This window comes from Oncorhynchus clarkii, chromosome 4, assembly GCF_045791955.1.
Source record: "Oncorhynchus clarkii lewisi isolate Uvic-CL-2024 chromosome 4, UVic_Ocla_1.0, whole genome shotgun sequence".
Taxonomy (NCBI): Eukaryota; Metazoa; Chordata; class Actinopteri; order Salmoniformes; family Salmonidae; genus Oncorhynchus; species Oncorhynchus clarkii.
In genome coordinates this window covers 6,186,051-6,198,738 of record NC_092150.1, presented here as the reverse complement: position 1 = coordinate 6,198,738, position 12,688 = coordinate 6,186,051, and the positions used below count along the sequence as shown (strand labels likewise).

The 12,688-nt window shown below is 43.7% G+C and overlaps 1 protein-coding gene across 2 annotated transcripts in view; it reads right to left on the bottom strand.

Annotated features, from left to right (window-relative positions):
• Positions 1 to 12,688, bottom strand: part of LOC139406340 (anoctamin 5a) — an 83,113-nt gene extending 70,425 nt beyond the window's left edge. Inside the window, exon 1 of one of the 2 annotated variants that reach the window (XM_071148844.1) lies at positions 12,462 to 12,688. In XM_071148844.1, coding sequence (XP_071004945.1) covers positions 12,462 to 12,540 — 79 coding nt within the window. In that variant the 5' untranslated portion in view covers positions 12,541 to 12,688. The remainder of the gene's footprint in view (positions 1 to 12,461) is intronic. The other variant, XM_071148843.1, reaches the window with a different exon arrangement.

Sequence of the window (12,688 nt, the reverse complement as noted above, 5' to 3'; positions counted from 1 at the left end):
ACATAGGTAACTATAGTAAATTCCTACTAGTGTTTTAGTTAAGTTACAGAATACCTACTTCTATTTTTGTTTTAGCCTAAACTCATGTTACTCTCGTCTCTCTAATCCTGATCTATTCAATCACAGTGGGAACTGAGAGAAGAGAGAAGATTTCTGAAAAGTACAGTTTAGTCAACCAACAAAATAACTGTAGCTGGGCGGTCTGACTTAATACACTGGTTTCCCAGTACAGAAAAGAAAGGGAAAGAGAAGGAGATGTCACTACAGAAGACTGTGACCAGCTTTGTGAATTTTTATGAATGACTCTACAGCTGCTGAAAACATGTGGAACAGTGGAACCGTGCAGTACAGTGGAACAGTGGAACAGTGCAGTACAGTGGAACAGTGGAACAGTGCAGTACAGTCGAACAGTGGAACAGTGCAGTACAGTGGAACAGTGGAACAGTGCAGTACAGTGGAACAGTGGAACCGTGCAGTACAGTGGAACAGTTGAGTACAGTGGAACAGTGGAACAGTGCAGTACAGTGGAACAGTGCAGTACAGTGGAACAGTGGAACAGTGCAGAACAGCTGAACAGTTGAGTACAGTGGAACAGTGGAACAGTGCAGTACAGTGGAACAGTGCAGTACAGTGGGACAGTGCAGTATAGTGGAACAGTGCAGTACAGTGGAACAGTGGAACAGTGCAGTACAGTGCAACAGTGGAACAGTGCAGTATAGTGGAACAGTGGAACAGTGCAGTATAGTGGAACAGTGCAGTGCAGTAGGACAGTGCAGTATAGTGGAACAGTGCAGTACAGTGGAACAGTGGAACAGTGCAGTACAGTGTAACAGTGGAACAGTGCAGTATAGTGGAACAGTGCAGTACAGTGGGACAGTGCAGTATAGTGGAACAGTGCAGTACAGTGGAACAGTGGAACAGTGCAGTACAGTGTAACAGTGGAACAGTGCAGTATAGTGGAACAGTGGAACAGTGCAGTACAGTGGAACAGTGGAACAGTGCAGTACAGTGGAACAGTGGAACAGTGCAGTATAGTGGAACAGTGGAACAGTGCAGTACAGTGGAACAGTGGAACAGTGCAGAATAGTGGAACAGTGCAGTACAGTGGGACAGTGCAGTATAGTGGAACAGTGGAACAGTGCAGTACAGTGGCACGGTGCACTACAGTGGAACAGTGGAACAGTGCAGTACAGTGGGACAGTGCAGTATAGTGGAACAGTGCAGTACAGTGGAACAGTGGAACAGTGCAGTACAGTGCAGTACAGTGCAACAGTGGAACAGTGCAGTATAGTGGAACCGTGGAACAGTGCAGTACAGTGGAACAGTGGAACAGTGCAGTACAGTGGAACAGTGGAACAGTGCAGTATAGTGGAACAGTGCAGTACAGTGGGACAGTGCAGTATAGTGGAACAGTGGAACAGTGCAGTACAGTGGCACGGTGCACTACAGTGGAACAGTGGAACAGTGCAGTACAGTGGAACAGTAGAACAGTGCAGTACAATGGAACAGTGCAGTAATGTGGAACAGGGCACTACAGTGGAACAGTGCAGTAAAGTGGAACAGTGGACCAGTGCAGTACAGTGGAACAGTGCACTACAGTGGAACAGTGCAGAGAAGTGGAACAGTGCAGTACAGTGGAACAGTGTAGTACATTGGAACAGTGCAGTACATTGGAACAGTGCAGTACATTGGAACAGTGCAGTACATTGGAACAGTGGACACTGCAGTACAGTGGAACAGTGAAGTACAGTGGAACAGTAGATAACAGTGGAACAGTGAAGTACAGTGGAACAGTGAAGTACAGTGGAACAGTAGATAACAGTGGAACAGTGGATTACAGTGGAACAGTGCAGTACAGTGGAACAGTGCAGTACAGTGGAACAGTAGATAACAGTGGAACAGTGGATTACAGTGGAACAGTGGAACAGTGCAGTACAGTGGAACAGTGGAACAGTGCAGTACAATGGAACAGTGCATTACAGTGGAACAGTGCAGTACAGTGGAACAGTGCAGTAATGTGGAACAGGGCACTACAGTGGAACAGTGCAGTAAAGTGGAACAGTGGAACAGTGCAGCACAGTGGAACAGTGCAGTACAGTGGAACAGTGCAGTACAGTGGAACAGTGCAGTACAGTGTAACAGTGCACTACAGTGGAACAGTGCAGTGAAGTGGAACAGTGCAGTACAGTGGAACAGTGCACTACAGTGGAACAGTGCAGTGAAGTGGAACAGTGCAGAACAGTGGACAGTGCAGTACAGTGGAACAGTGTAGTACATTGGAACAGTGGACAGTGCAGTACAGTGGAACAGTGAAGTACAGTGGAACAGTAGATAAGAGTGGAACAGTGGATTACAGTGGAAGAGTGCAGTGCACTACAGTGGAACAGTGCAGTATAGTGGAACAGTGGATTGCAGTGGAACAGTGCAGTAAAGTGGAACAGTGCACTACAGTGGAACAGTGCAGTACAGTGGAACCGTGGAACAGTGCAGTACAGTGGAACAGTGGATTACAGTGGAACAGTGCAGTACAGTGGAACAGTGGAACAGTGCAGTAAAGTGGAACAGTGGAAGAGTGCAGTAAAGTGGAACAGTGTGACAGTGCAGTAAAGTGGAACAGTGGAACAGTGCAGTAAAGTGGAACAGTGCAGTTTAGTGGAACAGTGGAACAGTGCAGTAAAGTGGAACAGTGTGACAGTGCAGTAAAGTGGAACAGTGGAACAGTGCAGTAAAGTGGAACAGTGGAACAGTGCAGTAAAGTGGAACAGTGGAAGAGTGCAGTAAAGTGGAACAGTGTGACAGTGCAGTAAAGTGGAACAGTGGAACAGTGCAGTAAAGTGGAACGGTGGAACAGTGCAGTACAGTGGAACAGTGCAGTACAGTGGAACAGTGGAACAGTGCAGTAAAGTGGAACAGTGCAGTAAAGTGGAACACTGCAGTACAGTGGAACAGTGAAACTCTACCCTTAAATCTGATTACTTTTCCAGAAATTCTGGTAGCAAGATTCTCGGATTCAACAGGACATAAGCAGGAAATTCCACCCTTGATTAACCCATGCAAGACTAGAACAATTCAACTGCTGTTGGTATACAGAGGACAGCTGATTACTGGGGGGAAATACCACAAGGACACAGGCCTCTCGGGACTCTCTCTCTGATCAACATCGAGGATAGGAGAGGGGAATGTATAGGGACCGGCGTGACTTTGTCAACAGACATAACTCTCTGTTCAGAAAATACCACACAGCCAAGGAGGAGAGGACAGTTGTGGGCTATATGCTCAGATAGTGAAGGAGATGAGAGGTGTGGGCTGTAGGCTCAGATAGTGAAGGAGATGAGAGTTGTGGGCTGTAGGCTCAGATAGTGAAGGAGATGAGAGGTGTGGGCTGTAGGCTCAGATAGTGAAGGAGATGAGAGTTGTGGGCTGTAGGCTCAGATAGTGAAGGAGATGACAGGTGTGGGCTGTAGGCTCAGATAGTGAAGGAGATGAGAGGTGTGGGCTGTAGGCTCAGATAGTGAAGGAGATGAGAGTTGTGGGCTGTAGGCTCAGATAGTGAAGGAGATGAGAGGTGTGGGCTATAGGCTCAGATAGTGAAGGAGATGACAGGTGTGGGCTGTAGGCTCAGATAGTGAATGAGATGACAGGTGTGGGCTATAGGCTCAGATAGTGAAGGAGATGAGAGGTGTGGGCTATAGGCTCAGATAGTGAAGGAGATGACAGGTGTGGGCTATAGGCTCAGATAGTGAAGGAGATGAGAGGTGTGGGCTATAGGCTCAGATAGTGAAGGAGATGAGAGGTTTGGGCTATAGGCTCAGATAGTGAAGGAGATGACAGGTGTGGGTTATAGGCTCAGATAGTGAAGGAGATGAGAGGTGTGGGCTATAGGCTCAGATAGTGAAGGAGATGAGAGGTGTGGGCTATAGGCTCAGATAGTGAAGGAGATGACAGGTGTGGGTTATAGGCTAACAATGGAAAAAAGCAGTTCCTTAATACATGCAGAATTATCTACGGGGTAGTTATCCAATAACTCAAAGGTTTTGATAGTATGTCCAATTCCCCTTTAGGTGAGCTAATACACATAGCTTAAAGGTCTAAATGTGGTGTTTGTCTCCTTGTGGCTATCTCCAGGTTATCTCTAAAGTACCAAGTACACAATCAGTTACAGACACAATTTCAACTGTAATGAGATATAAAATGATAAATGTATTTTGAAGTGCCCAAGATGTCATGTCATTGACCCCATATCTCCAGGTTGTTAAGGGAGACGACGGTAAACAGTATCCTCCTTTTCTATGACTTAGCTCAACCTAATGGCCCCCTATTACCTGTATAGTACACGACCTTTGACCAAAGTAGTGCACTTGTTTTGAGACAAGTCACGGTCCTGTCAAATAACTTTGTTCTCTAAGACGTAGCCTTGTTTGCATTGCTTTCCTGTGACAGGAAACTTCCCCCCCGTCCTATTCTACCGACTAGAGCAGCTAACAAGCTGTGGTCACACTACAGATGAAACTTCCTGCTGCCTGTAGGAGGGGCAGATACTTACCATACACCAGACCCAACGCACGCACGCTAATGATAGGCGGGGCAACTGTTTGTTCACCCGCACCCACCCGCAATTGCTAATAACCCATCCACAAACGCACGATTATATGTGATAAAGTGACAATGTGAGGCCTGCACACGACCCAAACCCGCAAATATAGAACTTGCGCAGAACTATCCTTTATTTATTTGTGTGATTCTTTTAAAAAACTTTTTACCCCATTTTCTCCCCAATTGGTAGTTACAGTCTTGTCCCATCGTTGCTACTCCTGTACGGACTCGAAGGCGAAGGTCGAGAGCTGCGCGTCCTCCGAAACACGACCCTGCCAAGCCGCACTGCTTCTCGACACACTGCTCGCTTAACCCGGAAGCCAGCCGCACCAATGAAACACCATAGAACTGGCGACCAAAGTCAGCGTGCATGCGCCCGGCCTGCCACAAGGAGTCGCTAGTGTGCGTTGGGACTAGGCCAAACCTCTTTTGACAGCCCTTTTTAGATAGGCCTATGTTTCTGATTATAATATCCAACATTTTGGTTGTTTTTTTGTTAGTCAACTTGTCTATAATTAGATACATGCAGCTTTTCTTCTGTCATTATCCTACTTGTTGCCCAAGTAGACTAAATAAACCCTTGCTCACCACAATAATGTCATAAATCGGGGCTGCCCAACCCTGTCCCTGGAGAGCTACCCTCCTCTAGTTTTAACTCCAACCCTGTTCCTGGAGAAATACCCTCCTGTAGGTTTTAACTCCAACCCTGTTCCTGGAGAGATACCCTCCTGTAGGTTTTAACTCCAACCCTGTTCCTGGAGAGATACCCTCCTGTAGGTTTTAACTCCAACCCTGTTCCTGGAGAGATACCGTCCTCTAGGTTTTAACTCCAACCCTGTTCCTGGAGAGATACCGTCCTCTAGCTTTTAACTCCAACCCTGTTCCTGGAGAGATACCGTCCTCTAGGTTTAACTCCAAACCTAGAGGACGGTATCTCTCCAGGAACAGGGTTGGAGTTAAACCTAGAGGACGGTATCTCTCCAGGAACAGGGTTGGAGTTAAACCTAGAGGACGGTATCTCTCCCGGAACAGGGTTGGAGTTAAACCTAGAGGACGGTATCTCTCCAGGAACAGGGTTGGAGTTAAAACCTAGAGGACGGTATCTCTCCCGGAACAGGGTTGGACAGCCCTGTCATAAATGATAGCATGAATGATTCAATCTTAGTCGACATCTGTAAAGTTCTTTCATCTCTGCTTCTCTCGCATCGAAATTTAGGCTAATATTATATTAGACTATGTGAGAGGCTATAGACCTACAGTCAGTGTCCAGAGTTCAGTTAGAGGCTATGTCAGAGGATATAGACCTACAGTCAGTGTCCAGAGTTCAGTTAGAGGCTATGTCAGAGGCTATAGACCTACAGTCAGTGTCCAGAGTTCAGTTAGAGGCTATGTCAGAGGCTATAGACCTACAGTCAGTGTCCAGAGTTCAGTTAGAGGCTATAGACCTACAGTCAGTGTCCAGAGTTCAGTTAGAGGCTATGTCAGAGGATATAGACCTACAGTCAGTGTCCAGAGTTCAGTTAGAGGCTATGTCAGAGGCTATAGACCTACAGTCAGTGTCCAGAGTTCAGTTAGAGGCTATGTCAGAGGCTATAGACCTACAGTCAGTGTCCAGAGTTCAGTCAGAGGCTATGTCAGAGGCTATAGACCTACAGTCAGTGTCCAGAGTTCAGTCAGGCTACTATTCCACTTAACCCATCCGAACAGTCAGTTCTCTTGATGCGCCATTTTGAAGTCACGCCTCGGGACTGTCAAATTTCTATAGCGCCTCACAATCATCACACATCATAACACTGCTATCATCCTCTTTCACCACTTGACCAAATCTTTCCTAAACATTAGACTACTGTTCTGGTCCTCTCTTCTATAACAGACTACTGTTCTGGTCCTCTCTTCTAGAACATACTACTGTTCTGGTCCTCTCTTCTAGAACATTAGACTACTGTTCTGGTCCTCTCTTCTATAACAGACTACTGTTCTGGTCCTCTCTTCTAGAACATACTACTGTTCTGGTCCTCTCTTCAAGAACATTAGACTACTGTTCTGGTCCTCTCTTCTAGAACATTAGACTACTGTTCTGGTCCTCTCTTCTAGAACATTAGACTACTGTTCTGGTCCTCTCTTCTAGAACATTAGACTACTGTTCTGGTCCTCTCTTCTATAACATTAGACTACTGTTCTGGTCCTCTCTTCTAGAACATTAGACTACTGTTCTGGTCCTCTCTTCTAGAACATACTACTGTTCTGGTCCTCTCTTCTAGAACATTAGACTACTGTTCTGGTCCTCTCTTCTATAACAGACTACTGTTCTGGTCCTCTCTTCTAGAACATTAGACTACTGTTCTGGTCCTCTCTTCTAGAACATTAGACTACTGTTCTGGTCCTCTCTTCTATAACATTAGACTACTGTTCTGGTCCTCTCTTCTAGAACATTAGACTACTGTTCTGGTCCTCTCTTCTATAACAGACTACTGTTCTGGTCCTCTCTTCTAGAACATTAGACTACTGTTCTGGTCCTCTCTTCTATAACATTAGACTACTGTTCTGGTCCTCTCTTCTAGAACATTAGACTACTGTTCTGGTCCTCTCTTCTAGAACATTAGACTACTGTTCTGGTCCTCTCTTCTATAACAGACTACTGTTCTGGTCCTCTCTTCTAGAACATTAGACTACTGTTCTGGTCCTCTCTTCTAGAACATTAGACTACTGTTCTGGTCCTCTCTTCTAGAACATTAGACTACTGTTCTGGTCCTCTCTTCTATAACAGACTACTGTTCTGGTCCTCTCTTCTAGAACATTAGACTACTGTTCTGGTCCTCTCTTCTATAACAGACTACTGTTCTGGTCCTCTCTTCTAGAACATTAGACTACTGTTCTGGTCCTCTCTTCTATAACATTAGACTACTGTTCTGGTCCTCTCTTCTATAACAGACTACTGTTCTGGTCCTCTCTTCTATAACATTAGACTACTGTTCTGGTCCTCTCTTCTATAACATTAGACTACTGTTCTGGTCCTCTCTTCTAGAACAGACTACTGTTGTGGTCCTCTCTTCTATAACATTAGACTACTGTTCTGGTCCTCTCTTCTAGAACAGACTACTGTTCTGGTCCTCTCTTCTATAACAGACTACTGTTCTGGTCCTCTCTTCTAGAACATTAGACTACTGTTCTGGTCCTCTCTTCTATAACAGACTACTGTTCTGGTCCTCTCTTCTATAACATTAGACTACTGTTCTGGTCCTCTCTTCTAGAACATTAGACTACTGTTCTGGTCCTCTCTTCTATAACAGACTACTGTTCTGGTCCTCTCTTCTATAACATTAGACTACTGTTCTGGTCCTCTCTTCTATAACATTAGACTACTGTTCTGGTCCTCTCTTCTATAACAGACTACTGTTCTGGTCCTCTCTTCTAGAACATTAGACTACTGTTCTGGTCCTCTCTTCTATAACAGACTACTGTTCTGGTCCTCTTTTCTAGAACATTAGACTACTGTTCTGGTCCTCTCTTCTATAACAGACTACTGTTCTGGTCCTCTCTTCTAGAACATTAGACTACTGTTCTGGTCCTCTCTTCTAGAACATTAGACTACTGTTCTGGTCCTCTCTTCTATAACAGACTACTGTTCTGGTCCTCTCTTCTATAACAGACTACTGTTCTGGTCCTCTCTTCTAGAACATACTACTGTTCTGGTCCTCTCTTCTAGAACATTAGACTACTGTTCTGGTCCTCTCTTCTATAACAGACTACTGTTCTGGTCCTCTCTTCTAGAACATACTACTGTTCTGGTCCTCTCTTCAAGAACATTAGACTACTGTTCTGGTCCTCTCTTCTAGAACATTAGACTACTGTTCTGGTCCTCTCTTCTAGAACATTAGACTACTGTTCTGGTCCTCTCTTCTAGAACATTAGACTACTGTTCTGGTCCTCTCTTCTATAACATTAGACTACTGTTCTGGTCCTCTCTTCTAGAACATTAGACTACTGTTCTGGTCCTCTCTTCTAGAACATACTACTGTTCTGGTCCTCTCTTCTAGAACATTAGACTACTGTTCTGGTCCTCTCTTCTATAACAGACTACTGTTCTGGTCCTCTCTTCTAGAACATTAGACTACTGTTCTGGTCCTCTCTTCTAGAACATTAGACTACTGTTCTGGTCCTCTCTTCTATAACATTAGACTACTGTTCTGGTCCTCTCTTCTAGAACATTAGACTACTGTTCTGGTCCTCTCTTCTATAACAGACTACTGTTCTGGTCCTCTCTTCTAGAACATTAGACTACTGTTCTGGTCCTCTCTTCTATAACATTAGACTACTGTTCTGGTCCTCTCTTCTAGAACATTAGACTACTGTTCTGGTCCTCTCTTCTAGAACATTAGACTACTGTTCTGGTCCTCTCTTCTATAACAGACTACTGTTCTGGTCCTCTCTTCTAGAACATTAGACTACTGTTCTGGTCCTCTCTTCTAGAACATTAGACTACTGTTCTGGTCCTCTCTTCTAGAACATTAGACTACTGTTCTGGTCCTCTCTTCTATAACAGACTACTGTTCTGGTCCTCTCTTCTAGAACATTAGACTACTGTTCTGGTCCTCTCTTCTATAACATTAGACTACTGTTCTGGTCCTCTCTTCTATAACAGACTACTGTTCTGGTCCTCTCTTCTAGAACATTAGACTACTGTTCTGGTCCTCTCTTCTATAACAGACTACTGTTCTGGTCCTCTTTTCTAGAACATTAGACTACTGTTCTGGTCCTCTCTTCTATAACAGACTACTGTTCTGGTCCTCTCTTCTAGAACATTAGACTACTGTTCTGGTCCTCTCTTCTAGAACATTAGACTACTGTTCTGGTCCTCTCTTCTATAACAGACTACTGTTCTGGTCCTCTCTTCTATAACAGACTACTGTTCTGGTCCTCTCTTCTAGAACATTAGACTACTGTTCTGGTCCTCTCTTCTATAACAGACTACTGTTCTGGTCCTCTCTTCTAGAACATTAGACTACTGTTCTGGATCTCCCTTCTATATACTTTCAACTCTCCATTTCACAGATTTCATCTTATTGAAATAAACTCTGACATTGTCCTTTTTTTGCCTCAGTGGATCGACGTTAACATTTTCTGCCCATGTTCCCAAAAGTATTTTGGCATGTGGTGTATATTTGTCAAGCTTACAGTTATGCCCCAAAGCTTAGGTTTACAGTAGGTTAGGCCCTAAAGCTTAGGTTTACAGTAGGTTAGGCACTAACGCCAGATAAAACCTCCATGTAACCTATACTGTAGATACAGTGAGTCAACCCAAACATCACTAACACACACGCACACGCACACACACACACACACACACACACACACACACACAGAGAGAGAGAGAGACCTACTAAACTTTGTACCAAATGTGACCTATGTCTGAAATAAATCGGTTTATGTTTTAAGGCCAGGCACCACACCCTCATAGAGTAATTTTTCCCCTTTAAATTACATCACAATCAACTTTTACCAGTTGAATGTAGACACAAACATCATACTTTATTGTATTATAATTTTCCTGCAAATGATGCAATATCTAATTAAATATGCACATATTTGCATATTGCGTTAATACATTTTTCTGGACAAATGGATGAAGTAGCAGGCAGAGTATTTCTTCCAGCTCAGAGAAAGAGGAGGGGTACTGACTAACAGCATGACCATGTTAAGCCTAAAAAGGAATTCTCGACAAGTCCGGGTCCTGACCATGAGGCAGCCTGGGTAGTGTGTTAAAGGGGAGGTCTGAAAACCAACCGTTTACTCTCCGGACAAAAAACGGAAAAAATAAATAAAATGTTAATGATGGTAGTATGATAAACTGAAGAAAAACATACATTTTCATCAAGTATTTTACATGTTTTAATGTTTACTTATTGAAAATACTCATATTTAATGGACCAAAAGAGCAACAACATATCAAAAGTGTTAGGTACATGTAAATATTTATTATCAGCCTGTGGGTGCCTGGCCATAAAACTGGCCTTGTTGTGTTGTTGGAAAACAAAAGACACCGTGTCAGTGTTATCTGTCCATTTGGAATTTTATGATGGTCTTCTTCTTTAATCTCTTCTTCCCTATCCTAATCTCCCATCACCATGGTGATATACCACATAGACTGTAAAAAAGAGACACGTGAACCTTGTCCAACACCATCAACAACACACTATTCATTGAGTCATTGGCTCATAGGGAAGTAGTCTAAAGTAATGCACTATATAGGGAATAGGGTATCATGGGCTCTGGTCTAATGTAGTGCACTATATAGGGAATAGGGTGCCATGGGCTCTGGTCTAATGTAGTGCACTATATAGGGAATAGGGTGCCATGGGGCTCTGGTCTAAAGTAGTGCACTATATAGGGAATAGGGTGCCATGGGGCTCTGGTCTAAAGTAGTGCGCTATATAGAGAATAGGGTGCCATAGGGCTCTGGTCTAAAGTAGTGCACTATATATATAGGGAATAGGGTGCTGTTTAGGGTGTAGCCTGAGCCATTCTCACTCAGATCTCAGGTTTAAGTACCATAGACGCTTCTCTCTGTTATAACTTCTACATTATAAACTGGGTGGTTTGAGCGCCTGAATGCTGATTGGCTGACAGCCGTGGTATATCAGACCGTATACTACTGTTATGGCAAAACATTTATTTGTACTCGTTGTACTAATTACGTTGGTAACCAGTTTATAATAGTAATAAGGCACCTCAGGGGTTTGTGGTATACGGCCAATATACCACGGCTAAGGGCTGTGTCCAGAACAACCCTTAGCTGGGGTATGCTGGCCATATTCCACAAACCCCTGAGGTGCCTTATTGCTTAAGTAACTACTGTACTCGGGTTCGGGTTAGGTTTATGTATCAAAGACTTCTCTCTGTTATAACTTCTACAGTAAGTACTGAACTAAAGAACATGGTGACAGACAGTCATCTAAAAAGAATGCTGGGGACTGGGGTACATTCAAAGTAATCCATCTCATCTGATATACAGTATTATCATAGATGGTAAGGCTATAAAACGTTGCTTTGCTGACAAAGTTATACTCAGCAGGTATAGGGAACGTTTACTTGTAGCCTGTGTATATGAAATGCTATTCTGTATTCTGAAGCAGGCAGAGAATTTCTTCCAGATCAGAGAGAGAGAGAGAGGGGGGTTCCCCACTAACAACATGACCATGTTAAGCCTAAAAAGGAATTCTCGACAAGTCCGGGTCTGACCATGAGGCAGCCTGGGTAGTGTGTTAAAGGGGAGGTCTGAAAACCGACAGTTTACTCTCCGGACAAAAAAACTGACTTAACAATGACTATGCTGATAATACACAGTAAAACGGCGACCAGTGCTAAAACACAACGTCCTGGATAGATTGACTAACACCATTATTATGATACCTTATCGATGTCCATGTTCCTGCATGGTAATGTAATTACTGTATTTTACGAAATCTTTAAGAGGTTGCTGATATTTTAAACCGTATCAATCTGAGTAGTCTACAGGTCTACTGTAAATCAACTTCTTAAATAATGGCTTTATTCAATAAAACGGTAAATTGTTGGGGTCTGAGACATTAATTTTGTGCATGACAAAGTGTTTATTAGGCCTAACTCGTGTTTACAGTCCCTTCGGTTGAGTTGGTCTGCATATAATACAATTAAATGCGTAACTGTTAGGCCTATAAGCAACAATATGATTGTATAAGCTACAGATCATGTCATACCTAAAGACAAATAACCTACTAATTTGATTATCACAAAGCTGTAAACAAGCAAGCAAGAGCATGGAACATCAACCAGTTCAATGCGGCGCTGTCTGCCTAACTAGTCTGACACAAGTAAGCGGAACAATTTACCATCACATTGGGAGTTCTGGCTCATCTCAATCAAAGTTTCATCTCCAATCTTTCCCGTTAGTCGACTCCTGTCACTCATCTTGCCGAGCCCTTGCGGAACGAGGTTTGGCCCGGTAAAAACAAGGAGGTATCTTTTGAGTCAGGACTCCAAGCCCACGCCTTAGGCTCCGGACTCACTTTGAGCGGTAAATGTACTGCTACCTTCTCAAGATGAATCTTGAAACTGC